Source organism: Mustela nivalis, assembly GCF_964662115.1.
Source record: "Mustela nivalis genome assembly, chromosome: X".
In the NCBI taxonomy this organism is placed as follows: Eukaryota; Metazoa; Chordata; class Mammalia; order Carnivora; family Mustelidae; genus Mustela; species Mustela nivalis.
Genome location: NC_139040.1, coordinates 94,766,239 through 94,784,720, shown reverse-complemented (window position 1 = coordinate 94,784,720; position 18,482 = coordinate 94,766,239). Strand labels below are relative to the sequence as shown.

At 36.1% G+C, this 18,482-nt stretch overlaps 1 protein-coding gene across 12 annotated transcripts in view; it reads left to right on the top strand.

Annotated features, from left to right (window-relative positions):
• The window catches only part of LOC309856735 (lysine-specific demethylase 6A), a 179,235-nt gene that overhangs the window by 97,443 nt on the left and 63,310 nt on the right, over positions 1–18,482 (top strand). For all 12 annotated transcript variants that reach the window (XM_082718217.1, XM_082718210.1, XM_082718218.1 and 9 more), the window contains 2 exons: positions 3,436–3,494; positions 12,501–12,621. In XM_082718217.1, coding sequence (XP_082574343.1) covers positions 3,436–3,494; positions 12,501–12,621 — 180 coding nt within the window. The remainder of the gene's footprint in view (positions 1–3,435; positions 3,495–12,500; positions 12,622–18,482) is intronic.

Sequence of the window (18,482 nt, the reverse complement as noted above, 5' to 3'; positions counted from 1 at the left end):
CGAGCCGAAGGCAGCGGCCTAATCCACTGAGCCACCCAGGCGCCCCCATAACAGTGCCTTTGCTCATCTATCCTCGCATAGATGCTTCTCAGTGGGGATGCTCTTGGCATTTGTGGTGAGATTGTACATTGGGAGGGAATTCATTTATGTAAGAGCATATAGCCATTCATACCTCCAGGTCAGTTTCTAAAGATCAGTGATTTAAAACCCCTGGCTGCGGAGGCTTGTTTTTCCTTCTCCTTTCCCAGCCATCCTCAAGAACAGTACCCAAGTATTTCCCCTTTTCCTAGTCCTTATTATACTTCATTAACTCTTAAATGGTTGTAGCTTGGAATATATTATTCACTTAATTTCATAATCTTTTGTCATTAAATTGTAAATTCAGTGAGGGTGGGGATTTTTGTCTGCTTACAGCTCTTCCCAGTGCTGATAACTGTTGTGACTCATAATAGATGCTCAATAAAAGTTTGAATTACATTGTTTACTATTATGGAAAAATTAATTCCTTGCTGAAATTTATAAGCTCCTGGTTAATAGGAACCGTTACTCATACTAATTCTGTGTCATCTCGCAAGCTGAGTTTAATAACTGAGCTTAAATACTGGGTGATTGAGTTTGCTAAACCTTTGGACGTCTGCTGTGTAGAAGGCACTGTGTGAGGTGGTAACGGGATACACACATGATTAGCATTCCTGCCTCTCTAGCATTTTTGTCTGATGAGATAGGGTTTAGTCAGTACACAAATAACAAAAATATAGTAGTTAAGAGTGAACTCTGGAGGCAGGCCTAGATTCAATTCCTATGTCCACTACTTAGTACCTGACTTTTTGAGCAATTTGTTTAATCTTTCTGATCCTTGTTTCTTTATTCTATAAAGGAAGCTCTCTACCACCTCACAGGGTGTTAGAACCTTCAAAAAGAAATGATGATATTAGCATTTTGCATTAAATTAAGTTCTTACTATTAATAATGTAGTAGCATAGAGATATTGTGCTGAGGCCAAATTTAGAGGTTGGAAAAATTACTTCTGGGTTGAGGTGGGAGAAGCAGCAGAGCTTCATGGGGGAAGATTCGTTTAAAGTGGATCTTAAATAATTGATAGAATTTATGAGGTGGCAGGGATAGGGTAAGATTTCCTAGAGTGGGAAGGATAAGCTAGGAGCAGAGTAAGGAGGTTGGGAGAGGCCAGGTATTTCCTGAAAGCAGAAATTCTCCTCAGTAAATTCCACCATACCCCACACCACCTTCTGTGAGTAATTAGCTAAATAGGTGAAAGATGTTAATCTGTTACTCAGCCATGAAGACAGTTGTCTTTCAAATCTAGACTTTCTTGGTAGAATGCTTGATGACTCTGAATTAACTACGCTTGCATTCTTAATATCACTGTTCCCCCCAGTCCCTATCACCTGCACAGACTAGATTGCATACTTCTTGACTGCAGGGGAAGTATGTTTTAATCAGTTTCGCTTGTTCAACCCTTGAGTGTCCCTGAACACCTAGTAAATGTTCAGCATATTTCAGGGGGTGGGGAGTAGGGTGGTAAATGAATGATCCCGATTAAAGACAGTTCCAAGTAAATTAAAAATTTTTTTAAAAATATGAACTTTTGAAATAGATGTTGTCTGAGACCTTTGTGAATCCCCATATTTGTAAATACTCTTGTAGCATGCAATTTTCTCATTTGGAAAGCTAAGGGTAATGAGGATTTAATAAAATTAACTCTTCATATTTATTACATTTTAAGATGTACTTAAAACATTTTTCAGTGTTTCCAGAAAGGTACTTGGAATTCAGAGGAAGTGTACAATATAATCCTAGAACAAAGTTTAGTACTTTTTAAAAAAGATTTTATTTATGTATTTGACATCTGTTTTGACAAATAGATATTTATCTATTTGACAGAGGGAGAGAGTGCAACTAGGCAGAGAGGCAGGCAGAGAGAGGGGGGGTAAGCAGGCTCCCTGTTGAGCAGAGAGCCCAAAACGGGGCTCCATCCTAGAACCCTGAGATCATGACTTGAGCCGAAGGCAGAGGCTTAACCCACTGAACTACCCAGGTGCCCTGAACAAAGTTTAGTATTAAAAAGAAACATTTGCAGGCCAAAAGTCATCTAGCTGTCTACACTTCAGTTGACACTTTAAACATCACTGATTCCTTTTCTATAACCAGTGACCATAGTGATTGTGGGCTAAGTACTCTAGTCCCTCACACCTAGGGCAAGATGATTTTAAGAATGTTCCATACTGTCTACTACAGATCCTCAGCAGGATTGAGTGCCGGCTGTATAACCAGCCATATTGCACCCTTTATTGGCATCCTTCCCTTCCCTGCCTCACTTTTCCACTCCCTTACTGGTATTTCCTAGGGCAACTTCCTGAGTAAACTATATTTAAAAACTTCTGTCTCAGGGCGGGCTTCCGGGGAAATACAACCCAAGACTGTGTAGCAAGAAGCATTTTTATTAAAAGTCTAAAATTTTCAGGTTTTAGAATATAGGTTGTAGAAATTTCTTCACCAGAATCAGTGTGAAACCTTTTATTATTATTTTTTTAAACAGATAAGGTTTACTAAAACAGAGTTGCTTATGTACTGGCAAAACATGTATTAGATACTCAAACATTTGCCCTTTTTGAATAAACGGTGTATAGCTAGCTATTTCCTATTTGGAGGCTAGAGGTCAGAATGAGTCTGAATAAGCATCTTTCTGTTTTGTACTACAAAAGGAATCACTGATGCTAGTTTACTTTTTTTTTTTTTAAAGTTTTATATTTTAGAGAGAGAGAACAGGCACAGTGGGGTAGGGAGAGAAGTCTCAAGCAGACTCCCTGCTGCTGGATCTCAGGACCCTGAGATGGTGACCAGAGCCAAAATCAAGAGTTGGGCACTTAACCAACTGAGCCACCCAGGCGCCCCAGGAATCACTGGTGTTAAAGCTCCAAATGTAAATGGCTAGGTGTCATTTTAGCATTTTTTTTTAAACCACTAAAATTTGTTTTAAGTTTATATTGTGCATTTCCTTGAATTGTAAATACCTTCCTGGCAGCACTGAACAGAAAATTAAATCTAGTTAAAGAAACAAAGAACCAAAGAAAAAATACAGATGCAAGCAAGAGAGACTAGGATAGCATAATCCAAACATTTTCTTATTCCCGAGTAATAGATTTTTATTTCAGATGTGTCCATGGAATTCTGATAGATTTTTTATTTCAGGGCAGGTTTGATTAAAAGAAATGAGAGAATCTTCCAAGTTGGATTGTGTGCCATCTGCTGACTCATCACTGTTATTCTGGTGTTCTAAAAATATATTGTAATATATTGTAATGCAGGATGGTTTTAATAACTTAAAAATATCTTTGATACACTATTTTATAATAACATCATATGCATTAGACTCAAATGGTTTTCTTAAAAGTTTCTTTTTCCTTTTATTTACAGAATGCTGCCTTTTTATATGGTCTTGGTTTGGTCTACTTCCATTACAATGCATTTCAGTGGTAAGTTGACACAAAACTGGTTAACTCCAGTTATTTCTAGTAAGTGGCTTGTTTTGTTTAATATTGTATGTGTATGTATAATAAATACAAAATATTTTAATGTCACTAAGCCTCTGGTTTTCAGTACTCTCTTGAATTGATTAGATTGTTCCTTCAGAGGTGTTGACCCACTTTAGATTGTTAGAGTTGTATGTGTTTCGAAAAGAATATCATATGAGATTCTGATTGAAGAAGGCTTAGATCGGAAAGCTTTTGGAATTTCTCAGTCATTCATTATGGACCAGTGGTCCCCAGATTATTTGAACTGGAGAATGACTGTCTCAAGGTCTGTAGGTAAATTATCTTTGATGACCAGTATGTTTACCTATTTCAGACTTTTAGACAAGATTGGCTGTCCCCCTACCCCCGTATATATGCACATGCATACTAGTATTTTCCAATTTCCAGTAACTAGGCACCAAATTACAAGCTCTCAATTCTCTCATTTATGAAATAGGAGTAATGGTACTACCTTCAGAGTCAGAGATTATGATAGGAGTATATAAGAATTTATGAACTATAAAATGTAGGGCCCTGTTGTTAATGGCCTTTGCCCCTTTGTTGTTTTTCTTGTTTAGGAGACAAGATAATAGTGTTCTCCAATGGAAATAACATAGAATTTGAGTTGGAAGATAGGTATTCTGGTCTCAGCGCTGTCACTTAATTTGATCTTGAGTTAAATAGACCCCCTAAGTCTGTTTCTGTGTGTGTGTGTGTGTGAGAGAGGATTTTTTTTTTTAAGCTCAGTGTAGTCACTTGCCTTTTCTACTTCACAGAGTTTTGATGATGAGATGGGATCATATATATTTTGTAAACCATAGAGCCCATTTTTTGGGGGGAAGCATATCTAATTTTGTCAGAGTCCCTTCTGTTCTCCTTAATTTTAACCTGAATGAATGCTGTGAGAGTCCAAAGCAAGGTTTTGACCAAAGGTTATAACCCTGTCATACATGTACCTGTTGGGCACCCTGGGTATTTATTGCAGAGCTTTTAATTATGTATTGGCAGTGATTCAGTATGGTTTCCCTTAAGATGAAACTGTAGACATGGATGACTTTTCCTATACTCTTTTTCTTCCCTCTTCGCTTTTCATTCTATTGGGTTTTGATCATCTGTGGAAGCACTGCATTGTTAGAGAATACCTGTGTGTGTATATATAGAGTATTGTAATCATTCAGATCACTCATTTTGTTTATAAACTTTATAAAACTTTAATTGGTCTTTATAAAAGAAGTTTTATAATTTCTTTCTCTTGAATTACCCTTTACTGTAGGGCAATCCTAAACTTAAGCCTCCTAACCTCATGTCCAGTGCCTCATATTTAAAACCAAGGATTCATTAAAAATGTTTTAAAATAGTCTTAGTTTCTTGAAGATCCTATTCATAGAATACACAGTTTATAACCAGAAGTGTTCTTAGAGGTAACTTAGTTTATTCCCTTAATTTTGTAGATGACGAAAGCAAGATGAATATTATATAACTGTTTAGTGGCACAAGTGAGATTATGCTTCAGATTCCCCAATTTAATTTTTGTTGTTGTTGTTGTTGTACTCTGACCCCAGGTTTGAAGATTGACAGTTATTTTTTTAATCAGTCTTCACATTTGTTCTCCTGGGCACATTGGTACATTCTTTGTGGCTAGCCAGAGTAATTTAGGTAAAACCTGGGGCAAGGAACTCTACAGTTTAGGAATGGACATGTATACCACACACCAGCCGTTTTTCATCTACTTGTGATAACATATGAGCTCCCTATAGATTGAAGATACAGGCATAAAATCAGTAATGAAACCATCAGCAGTTCAAAAGCGGATTACTTTCCTAAGTACATGACCATGTCAACTGAGGAGATTTGTAGCTGTGGAACATTATATCATATGACCCCTTATCTGTATATGATTTTGTATCCTTCAGTTGACCTAAGAAATGAAACTGCATGATATAAGGATAGTGCAATGTCTGAATTAACAAGTGCCTTCTGGTCTGTCGATCCTGTCCTGGTCACCACCATTTTCTCACGTCTTAAGTTTCACCTCTAGCTGCTTCCTAAAATGACATATTTCACACCCTATCTGAATCCATCCTAGCTGTGTGCTTCCTCTCTTGCTGGTCAGATGTTTTTTGTGCCCCATCCTTTAACTTAACTTTGCTATTTTTTGAACAGGCGGAGAATTAGAAAACATGGAGTAGTTCTTGCTTCATGAGTTTCAGAATACAGCCTTAAGTGTTAGGAACGTCCTGTGTTTGTGTTTTATTTTGTTTTGTTTATAAGTAGCTGTTAGTTGCTGGGATCAAGCATTTTTCTCTCCCTGAAATTATTTACATGAAATTTTGGGATATGTTGAAAAAATATTTCTAGAGGAGAGGGTGTTACGCCCTTTTTTGTATTGTTAGCTGTAAGGATCTGCCTATGATATCAGAATGTTTTATCCTTAGTCGTTTCAGTAAACTTCAGTACTTAGTAATGGTGCCTGTTGGCATTTGCTAGGCTAATAAGTATTTGGTGGTAATGTGTACGATCAACGTGTGTTGGGGTTGGTGATGGTGACTTAATATTATTGAGAACAGTTTTATTAAGTATAGTTTTATCTGTTAAATTGTTTGCCTTGTTTCTTGCCATATTCTGCCCATTGTTTCTGTTGGAATTGATTTTATTGGTTAGCTTCTAGATCAGTTGTTTCTGGTTAGTTTTCCCACTTTTCGGTTGTATTCTCTTCTTAGAGGAGCCCCTGTCAGAAAGTAGTAGAGCACCTACAACATCCTCATTGGACTGAGGATGCTTATTCAGTTTTACTATTGATTCTACTCTTTGTCGTGGGAGCAGAGTTAAGAAAGATGTCCAGAAGGGGAAAGACAGAGAAGCACAAAGTATAAATAAATGGCTTTATAAAGCCATTCCTTTACAGGTGCGTGAATGCACACCCATGCCTTCCCTTGTTCTTGCTCTTGAAGGGGAAAATTGCTTGGGGTACCTTGAGCTGAGTTTCTTCTTGCCTTATAGTGAGAAACTCATATCCTTGGGTGAGAAGAATTGAAATACATACAGTAATAAATTAATATAGCTTATAGCCATACTTCTAAATATCTCCATCTAAAAATTCTTATCAAGACTCTTCCTGACCTGCAGCCTTTTATATTCCCGTTGATCAATATCAGAAGGGTCTTACAGTGGCAATCTAAGAGATACATAATTCTGTGCTAGAGGCATAGGATTTTGGAAATTAAGCTCCCAAATGTAACTGAGAGGCCTGTTAAGGAAATATAGTGATTATTGTTGACATTAAAAAGGGTTAGTGAAGTGAAGTGGAGGTGAGATTAGAAACATAGAAGTATTAACACATCACAAGTGAAGTTTTTTTAGGATTAATTCCTTAAGCACTGTACCAATCACAACTGTTCTTAAAAGTGGAGGAATATCGGGGCGCCTGGGTGGCTCAGTGGGTTAAAGCCTCTGCCTTTGGTTCAGGTCATGATCCCAGGGTCCTGGGATCGAGCCCCGCATCGGGCTGCTCAGCGGGGAGCCTGCTTCCTCTCTGCCTGCCTCTGCCTACCTGTGATCTCTGTCTGTCAGATAAATCAATAGAGTCTATATTTTTAAAAAAGCTGTATTTATTAAAAAAAAAAAAGTGGAGGAATATCTATTCTCCATTGTGGTTACTACTTTGGGTGCAAATAAACCTAATGTCTTTGGGATACTACCATTGATCCTGAGGCTTGTCTAGCATGGAGTCTGGCAGAAACTTAATATTTAATAAATATTTTTGAGCTATCATAATACAAAATAATGTTCTTAGATGAAAAGCTTAAGTATATAGTTCCATTAAAATGAAGCAGTTCATGTTAACATGTGGTGTTTATTATGTACACTTCTATTTTGACAAAACTAGCGTTTAACTAAGGCAGTTCTGGTAGTTAATGCTTATCAGTGATACATAGATTGCCAGAGAGAATTTGGAAGGGCTTGGACTAATTAAGCTTCAGGGAAATTATGGATAAAAACATAGATCTTTGCAAGAGGAGAAGGAAAAAAGGTCTCCCACTGTCTGAGATGATGAAAAGAAGACTGGCTAAAGAGAAAAAAAAAAAAAAGCCATGAAGTAACATATTAGCACATGACAAGGTGAAGAACTTCTGTGTGGTATTTCTAATTTAGCCTCACATAATCAGCCTCAAATAATCCTTCCAGCTTACTATTACCCTAAATATATTCTTTGTGTCAGTCACACTGTATTAACATTTCCCTAGAAACGAATTGAGCATTTTTTTAACCTATGTAACTTTGTGCCATTTACTATGTTTGGTCTGGCTTCTCTTAACCATCCCCATCTTTAAAAATCTTGCCTTGTCTGTCTCTCTGATTACCTCATCAAATCTTTGGTTTGTCTCATTTAAAAGGAACCTCTACATTTTATAATATCTATGTGTGGAAGTATTTATCTGTTGGGTGTATACATGTTATTACTGATTTAGAGTTAGAATATTCTCCCTTTTATTAGTATAGAATTTTGTGGTATTGGACCATTTATCCCTTCAGATATTCCTGAGGGAAATTTCCAGACTCAGCTTTATTAGCCTTAGAAAAGTTAAAAGTTTTATTATGTCTCTTTCCAAATGTACTGAAACTGTTCTAGGGATGTTTAGTTAATATCATTATTTTTACTATAGTTTGGTAAAGTCCTTAGGAAGCATTTTCTTTTTTAATGACTTTTAGAAACAAAAAGTGCATATTGCTATGCATAATTATCATTGGCATTTATTCTCAAAATCTAAAAATGTAATGTTTATATCACCAAAATTATTGCTAGGGAATATGCTTTAATATTTGAAAAGTATAAACCTTTCCAGACATAGTATCGTGAAAATATTTTATAATTTTGGGTAGCCATTTTTCATGTTCTGAAATTCTGTGTCATCAGAATACTGAGGTCAGCAGAATTTATATGTCTTGGTTTTTTTAGTCTAGTTTGTGGTGCAGAGATCATGCTTTGGCTACATGAAGTTTGGTGAGGTAAGAATGTGGTAAAATGACCAAAATTAGAATGTAGTCTGAAGGATAACTGTTTCCTCCACATACTCCCTGTCTCTGTCTCTGACTCTCTCTCTCACACATACACACACACACACACCCCTTTTTCCTTTTTTCCCCTATAGTGGGGAAAAACTGAGGAAGCACACAGGAAAGATAGGTAAAAAGCTTAGAAAAGGAAATGAAAATGAACCTAGATATATTTTGTTAGATGCCAGGAGGTCAGTAAATAGACTATGGAGCATTGCTGTTTCCTGCTCTCAGGAGAAGCCCAGTCAACCAACTATCAAAGTGATGGCATTAGTAAACATCTATTAAACTTAACTGTTTTCTTTATTGGACAACTAAAGATAAAAGGGAAGTGTGGACCTCAAGGAAACCACTTGGAAAAACTGGTGATAGTATACCACTGTATAGAGAAAAAAGTGATTTGATTACACAGTGGACCTAACTACTGATTAACACTAAGTGAAACATAGTTGGTGTTGAGTTTGGGTGGTCAGTCTTTTAGGTAATAGTGGATGTAGGGTGAAGTAGAAGAATGAAAATATTTCAGATCAGGAGACCATCCTGAGGAGAAGACGTGAAGTCAAGAGGACCAGTATTTGTGTAAAGAAATTCCTGTAATAAGCCAGGTCACAGCTGAGGAAGAACAGTGTTGGATCATAACTGAGAATAGAATTGAATGGGTGCTAGGTACTGCTCACAGACCTTAAATGCTACATGGAGATTTGACTTAGAGAGTATCATGGTTAGTAGGCAATTATAGGAGGCTCATGTTTGAGGAAACATGGATAAGTGAGAGCAGAGCAAGGGTGTCCTTAAAGAGCCTATCCATTTCAATAATCTAGTAATGCAAGGTAATGAATTTGAGGAAAGTTTTGAAACAACAAGAAGAACTTGATCATTCAATATATATTGGTTCCCTGGTGGTCTAGCGGTTAGGATTCGGCGCTCTCTCAATATATATTGGTCATACCATCTCATGGGCACTTTAAAAATATTTATTTATTTATTTATTTATTTGAGCGAGAGAGCGTGGAGTGAGCCGAAGTGGGGGTGTGGGGAGAGAAGAATCTTTTTGTTGTTGTTGTTAAAAATTTTTATTTATTTGTCAGAGAGAGAGTACAAGCAAAGGGGGTGGCAGGCAGAGCGAGAAGCAGGATCCCTGCTGCACAGGGAGCACAATGTGGGACTCAATTCTGGGACCCTGGGATCATGACCCCTGCAGAAGGCAGACACTTAACCAGCTGAGCCACCCAGGCATCCTGAGAAGGGAGAGGCTTAAGCAGACTCCAGGCTGAGTGCAGAGCCTGATGCAGGGCTCAGTCCCACAACTCTGAGATCACAGACTGAGCCAAAATCCAGAGTCAGACGCTTAGCCAGCTATGCCACCGAAGCGCCCCTCATGGGTAGTTTTAATAGTCCTTAAAGAATAAGCACAGGGTAGCCTGAACTAGCATGTTGGAACATGTGTTTTTGCTTATAGGTTAATTTTTTTTTTTTTTTAATTTCTAGTGCGTTAACATACATAGAAAACTTGTTAAAGTAAACTAATGTTTCTTTGCACTTATGTGACATTGTGAACTAAGTGCGTAAGATGTCTGCACCAAAGGTACCTATAGAGTAAAACACCTCTACAAATTTAGGGATTCAGAGAAAAGGCCAGAAATAGAGAATAAGACGGATTAGGAAATAATTTCTCCCGAGGGCTTGCTACTGATGCTCTGTGTTGTCCTTACTGCTTTTCTCACATGCCCTTCCTTAGACAGTTTTTCTTTAACTTCTTTTTTTTTCTCCTTTATTTCTTTTCTTTGCTGTCTTTCACTTCCCTCCTTTTTCTTTCATATCTTTGATTCAGGCCTGCCTGGGTTTTTTATTGGCACATGTGGACATTGCTTAGTTTTGACCATTCCACAAGAGAGTTATCTGACCCATCTCATAAATTAAGGTTCATTAGGATTTTGTAAAGTATTACCCTCAATTTTTACTATTATAAAATATAACATACTTAAAAATGTATAAACAGAAGTATACATCTTAACATGTTATATATAAAATTAGGTCAAGAAATAAAAAATTGCCAAAATTGCCTTTTAGCCCTAAAGCTTCCCCCAAACTCCTGCATACCCTTTCCTAGTTGTATCCTGGGTTTTTTTTTTTTTTTTTTTTTTAAGATTTTATTTATTTATTTGACAAAGAGAAGCAGCGTTCCCGCAGAGCAGGGAGCCCGATGTGGGACTCGATCCCAAGACACTGGGATTGTGACCTGAGCCACCCTGGTGCTCCTATCCTGTTTTAATTGGCTTCATTTACAGCTGCAGTTGTTCTCTTCCTAACCTTTTCTGTGCTGAGCCCCACCCCCCAATAATTGCCTGTTTTGTTAGAAGGTGGTAGCACTAGTCATGACCAGGAGAACAATAGAGGCTGAACTGTACCTCCTCCTATGAGAAAGCTTTGAGAAAAGTACAAAGAAAATGTCTTAAAAACACGCAGATGTGTATTTTGAAGTCTGAGAGAAATAGAAAGCTGCCTTTGAATGAGAATGGTAATTTACACCAATTCTTTTCTGTCAGGTCTTTGGCTCCCCTCTTCTACCTGTACACATCAGATAATAAAACACATATACACCCACCCATTTAAAAAGTGATCTAACACATAGATCCCAGCCTCCTCTTCAGGAAGTAGTATTTTACCAGATATAAAAGTATCTGATGCCAGACCTATTGCACCCACCCTCACAATAAACATTACTCTTTAGAACCCATAATTTTATAATAACCATGTACATAGACCCACACAGTTTTTTTGGGAAATAGATAATGCATGAATCAAAATAAAGTTACTTAAAGGACATCAGGGATATTGTGCTCTGTTTTGTGGTATAATATTATGAACTTTTTATATAAAAGATTGACTTTTTAGAATCCTCTAAGATTCTAAATAGCCACCTTAAGATAAATAGAGGCAGGGAATAGTTGATAAAAAGCTTTGTGAAGAATACATTAGCTGGTACTTGGGATAAGCCTTAATTAAATATTGTAGAGAGATTTAAAATGATGCTCAACTTACTGTTACATCTGTTATTACAATTTTCAAAATTCAAAGTAGACATTTTTCCTTGTCATGATTTTAATTTTTTAGTAAGTAGTATATCTACATGAACAAATTAAGGTGTATAAAAATGTATTGAGTGAAAAGTGTTCTTTCCTTATGCTGTATTTGCTCTACTGGTAATCAAGACCATTTATAAAAGTTAAATTGTGAATTTGGGGTGAAAATAGGACAATAGACCAATGGAAAGTGATAGATGATAAGAGAACCCAGAAACAAACCTACATAAATATGGACATTTAATTTAGGACAAAGTGGCACTGCAGAGCTGTGGTAAGGATGGTCTTTACTACAAATGATGCAGGGGCTCTTGGAAATCTGTATGGAAAAAATGAAATCTGAATTCACACCGTATAAAGAATAAGGTACACATGGATTATAAATCTAAATATGAAAGATAAAAGTTTTAAATGAACACATTCTTATAGATTAGACTAGAAACAGTATTAATCTTTCTGCTTTAAAAAACAAAACTATAACTATCTGTCCTACCTCTGTTTCCCCTAGGAAATTCCAGAAACAATGAAATCAGCTATTTAAACTGAGAATTTTATTAAGCCATAAAATATTATTTGAATAATTGTGATTATACATGCATCTGATCTTTCTTTTCCCTTTATATTATATTAGGTGATATACATTCAATTATATAAAAGACCCAGGTGCCACTGCCCAGTCTTTTTTTTTTTTTTTTTTAAATAATATAGTCACGTAAAAGAAATTTTCTTTAAAACCGTATTGCATAAAGCAGAAGTTTTACTGTGCTACCAAGCAAAAATTCATGCAAGTGTTAAAAAGTTAAGATATCTTATGTCTATATTCTTTCAGGGCAATTAAAGCATTTCAGGAGGTGCTTTATGTTGATCCCAGCTTTTGTCGAGCCAAGGAAATTCATTTACGACTTGGGCTTATGTTCAAAGTGAATACAGACTATGAGTCTAGTTTAAAGGTAGGTTTTTGGGTTTTTTCCAAGATACAATGTTTTACTTTGTGGATTTTTGTGGGGATGGGTTGTTGTTAAATATTAGAGCATTGAGAAATGTTGGAATTTATACTCCAAAAGAAAATTTGAAAATTTAGGTGAAAGAACTGTTTTATTAGCTGTGAACCAGAGGATACACAAGATTGGATTTCAGGGTACAAAGTAGTTACGATCCTAAGACATAGGTAACTGATGATACTCTTTCTTTCTTTCTTTCTTTCTTTCTTTCTTTCTTTCTTTCTTTCTTTCTTTCTTTCTTAGTTTTAATTGAAGTTTGTCATCAGGACAAACTTGAAGGTTTCAATCTCAGTTTGGACATCTAAATCAATCCACTATAAGTGATTGGCCAGCATAGAGTTCAGGTCCAGCTGCATAATGGTGCTGTGTCTGTGATCCCATCCTGGCCTATTTATTTACATGGGTCTCCCCAGAAATCTGTTGACCTCTACCATCTACCAGTAGGGCACATCTCATATATCTAAATTATTAAAATGTATTCTCTGCAAGTCATTTGAATTGCCGGTTTGTGAATATAAACATTGTCAGGAAAAGATAATACATTGTTGGTTAAATATTTTACTTACTATGGAAATATGGTATTTTTTATTTTTTTTTTAATTGAGTTTCTTGTGCTGTCTGTGCCATCACTTTAGGTCTTTCTGAGCTTTGGAAAATAGTGCTTTCCTGTGCAATGAAAGCATTGCTTTTTGAAGGATTAGAAGTTCTAGGAAAAAGTTTAAGTTCTTGTGGATTTAGGAATATAATGGTTGCTATGTTCTAAATATCTCCATTGCAGATTATCTTGATCCTGAAGGGCAGGGAGGGAGATAAAGAATGGTAAAGAGACTTTACAGTAGGTTGTAATTTGAATTCGCTACTAAGGTACTATTGAAGGTTTTTTAAAAACTGTATTGTTCTAAAGCTTTAAAGTAGACAGTTACGAACCTACTGTTTTTGTCTTTCATGGGTTCAGTGCTGATGATAAGAAAGAGTGTTTTACAACCCAAAACACTAAAACAAGTAGATTGTGAAGTATTTTGATTACACAGTTGTCAAAGGTAAGTGCAGTTTGAGGAATTGGCGCCAAGGTAAAATTAGGTAGTGTGGAAAGTAAAAGGATGCCTGGAAATAGCCGGATTTCTTCAAATATAGAGCAGCACTTCTCACACAGTGGACCCTTGAACAACATGGGGGTTATGGGCATCAACCCCAGCCCCCAAGTAGAAAATCTGTGTGTCAGGATTCCTCATCAATGTAACTACTGATAATCTACTGTTGATTGGAAGCCTCACCTGTACCCTAGAGTTAGTTGCTTAACACATACTGTACATATATATCAGGTACTGTATTCTTAAAATGAAGCAAGCTAGGAAATGTTATTAAGAAAATCATAAGGAAAGGAAAATACATTTGTGGAAAAAAAAAAAAAACCCATAAAAAGCAAACCTGTATATAAGTGGGCCCATGGAGTTCAAAACCTGTGTTCAAGAGTCAACTGTATACTGTGGGATGTGAGTGGATTTGAAATGGAAAATATGCCACCTTGCATATTTTAACCTCCTCTTGGACATTCACAGTATACATTAGCTAAGAGATTCTTAAAATGTCTAATAATACAAAATAAATTTATTTGATCATTTTATAATATTGTGACAATATAACTATTATATGTGGCATACATGTTTTTGATAGCAGCTTGGGTAAACCATGTTGCTCAGGAAATATATTTGAATGGAAAAGATAATCACATAATGTCCCATGTTATAGAATTTGGCTGTCTGAACATCAGTAAGTGTCTTACAGAATTCTGTGGATGCGGAAGCTTTTGTTCCCACGAAGGTGGCGATAACTTAAAAATGTTTTTTAATTGAGGGAAACAGTGTTGGACAGTGTTCCAACTCCATTGAGTTGAAAGTGTTCCTGCTTACTCAAGTTCAATAGAGACTTCATGTGTACACTTTTGTTCAGGCATCAAGGCTAACAAACCTTCAAGTCATAGCAATTTTAGCAGAATTGTTTTAAGTACAGTCTTCTTGTTAAAATATTTGATAATCATCCTGATCTTTATTTCATTTATGTGAACAGAGAAAAGAATTTTAGGAGTCCTTCCTATTTCTCTTCCCCATAATGAGAAGGTTGCCTTTGATCTTTACCTCATGACATTGGGGTTTTGTTTGTTTGTTTGTTTGTTTTTAAGACTTCTCTCTCTAGTGTTCCCTGTTTCCAAAAGAAGAATTTTAGGCATCATCATTTTCAGTCAAGGAGGAGGTATTTCAGTATAGTATTCTAAGTGCTTATCATTTAATGCAAATGAAGGTAGGAATCAGAAGGAGTGATTTGTCCCTCCCCTTAGTTTGCCTCCACTTTTCCTAAAGTGGACTGGCTAGTACTTTAGTTTCATATGGATAGATGTGGAACCTCTGGTGACTTTTCCACTACTAAAGCTGTTTCCTAGAAGCACATTTCTTGGTGTAGATAACCAGAAACTTTAGAGACTACCAACTGAAGCTGATTAAAATAACAGTAAAAAAGTAGCTTGTATAATGTGAAGTGTAAACTTCAGGATTGGTTGATTCAGTTTATACAAGGTTTCATCGGGGATTCATTTTCTTCTCTGTTCTGTGTTGGCTTATTCTGAAACCTGGTTGCCAGGTACAATCAAAGTGAAATGTAGAAAACCCTAAAAATCCCACCAAAGAACTATTAGAAATAATAAATGAATTCAGTAAAGTCAAAGGATACAGTCAAAGTGAGATGATTCATTTTTCATGTCTCATATAGAAGGATATTATAGAATAGTGGTGTAGGTGCTTAGAATAGTGCTGGCATATGATAAGTTCTCAGTAAATATTTGATCATTCATGTCATAAAGGAGAAGGATCCTGAGTTCCTGTTGTTTTCGAGAATACTTCTCTCTTCATCTCATTGGCCAGAAATGGGCCATTGGCCATTCTCTATTGATTCCTTGTCAAAGATGTGGTTGCTCTTAGACCATTTAAGCCCAGTGGAGCAGGACTCAATTTCCTGAATGCACTGTTCTTGTCTGATGGAGGAGTGAGGGGTGGATAAAAAGAGTATTTTGGTGTGGGCTGGTATGGGCAGTCTGTCCATTATAGATCAGGTCTTCTCCACCTCATTTTCTTTCACTACCCTTGAAGAGGAATATAGCATATACAGGTTCTCAATGATAAAATAAAATGCAGTTTATTTTTGTAATAGATTTCTTATTTTCATCTACTACAGGAAATGGATTTCAGGGCCTCCTGTTTTGTTTTTATCCCTGGTAATAACTTTTTTTTTTTTTTTTTTTACCAAAATGTATCTCTGAAACAGATTCATTCTGTTTTGGTACTATGTAAACAGCTCTCAGAGCAAGCAAATTTGGTTTTAAAATTTGACCGTACCATAGGACTAATTGTGTGACCTTGGGCAAGATGCTTAATTCTTTTGAACCTCTTTGAGTCTGTAGTACTGGAGTAACCATCCCCACTCTACAGCATTGTTGTAAAGATTAAATTTATAGACATAGATACATATACATACATCCACACATATATACATACATATATAGATATATGAAAGTATCTGACAAGATTTTTCAGCCCCCTCTTTTTTAGTCCCCAGTTTGTCTATATCTAAAACCCCTCAATTTGGGACCAGTGTAGATACATTTGTGAAATCCATTTGCCCATCCTAGAATTTAATACTTGTATTTTTGCTACTCTGCCCATCCTCAGAAATGTGAAGTTATTGCCCAACTTACTTTTCAAAGATACGGCTTTACTTTTCCGTTATATTGGCCAATAAGGATTTCATGTTTAGTGAGTCGTAGGAGTATCAATTCTTAATTTATTAACTAGTTTAATATTATCTGAACCAGAGTCCATTCCAGGGTGACATTTCTACATGGTGTTTATTGTTTTTCTTCCCTGCTTGAGATAATATGCCCCCTAGGTGGGTTCGGTTGTCTCTTGAACACCATATAATTAATTCAGAATTTTATTTCATTACTTTCTAATGGTGTTAATGATAATTGGTTACATTTGTTGCGTATTTGTGGCAGTGTATGAGCATTACTTCAATAAAAGTACACTAATTTTGACAAATGGTTTTATATAATGCCTCTAATTTTCACATCCTGACAGACTCTTAATTATTTCCTTCATGTGAAGGAAGGAAATGCAAAATAAGATGTAATAGCAGTTCTTTGGTCGTTAATGCCAGTGTATCTATTTAATTTAATGAAGATTATTTAGAAATTCTCCCTAATATTTACATATTTAAGTTTCCCTAGACTGTGTCGACATTGGAACTTTTTTGGTTTTTAAAGATAAAGAATATGGCTTTTTAATGGGAACCTGTGGGTAATTGGCTGGATACTAGTGTAAGTTCCTTCATAATTTGGTATTTAAAGATGGTAAGTGCTGATTTGAAGTGTTGCTGTGAAAGAGGTAGGAAGACGAGAATTGCAGAGACAATGCAAAGGAAAAGGACTGAACTCAAATGAGACTTAGATGTTAGTTTGGCATTGCACCAAGTGCCGAGTATTTCCCCCCCCCCCCCCGAGTATTTCTTGAGTAGATACATAAATGGAAGAGGCTATAAAAATGATAAATGCCTCAAATAGGATGGGCTGGAAGAGCTGGGGGGGGGGGGCTGCTGGAAAGGCTGGTTTTATTTATCACCTTTTAACAGAATTTTTTTTTTTCTAGACAGAGTGGCAGTGCATATGTTTTCTCCACATGTTCCTGTTCACCAGTTCTTTCAGCTCGTCTCCCCTCTACTATTATATGTGGCATGAAACTGCTGAGTGAAATAGCATTTCCACTTTTTTTTTCTTTTTTACCTTACTTTTTCTCTGGGAATTGCTTCACTTCCAGGCTTCTGATTTCATCTTAGACCCTTTATAGACTCAGGACTTTCATTGTCATATTTTTTTATGACAAGATATTGAGGCAGAAGAGATAACTATAGGCATGAGGACATAGATTTCCTTTTGGAAACCACTTTTGGAATCTATGAAAATGCCTCCTTTTTAAAAAATGTAGAATAGATGAGTCATTTAATTAAGATACTGTGAACTCTGTGTATTATAAAAATACTTGCTGAGAATTTGTATGCTATTAATTAATTTTAATCGCACCTTAAATTTCTAAAATACTTGTAATATTCTTTGTAATAGCTAAAACTTCCTTGTTGAAGTTTTACCAGCATATTTTTATTAGTTCAGGTATCTGAAGATCATGAAAGTTGCTGTTACTTCTCCATGCTTGCCCCTGCCCTATTTAGTACTTCATGGTGCTCAATAGCTTAACTCTCCTAGCTGGCATTTTGAAAATTTGAATTCTTTGGAAATTGTTTTATTTAGATAAAATTGACATAAGACATTGTGTAAGTCCTAAGTGTCCAGCTTGTTGATTTGATGCATTTATATGTTGTAGTGTGATTACCACTGTAACATTAGCTGGCACCTCTATTACATCACGTAATAATTATTTCTTTTTTGTGTTGAGAACAATGAAGGTCGAGTCTCTCAGCAGCTTTGGCATTTATGATACAGTATTGTTGACTGTAATCTCTGTGCTGTGCATTAGCTCTGTAAGACTTAGTTATCTACTAATTGCAAGTTTGTACCTTTAAACAATATTTCCTTAATTCTCACATCAGCAGTGGAACTCAGCTTACCTGAATGAAATACCACTGTTCCTTTTGGCAAAGGATGGTCATTACTGTTTACTTTGTCTTCTGTCCATTTTTACTTATTTGTGGGCAAAAATGATTGCCCTGTTTATTCCTTTTTCTTATACTCTTTAACTTGTACTTTTCCT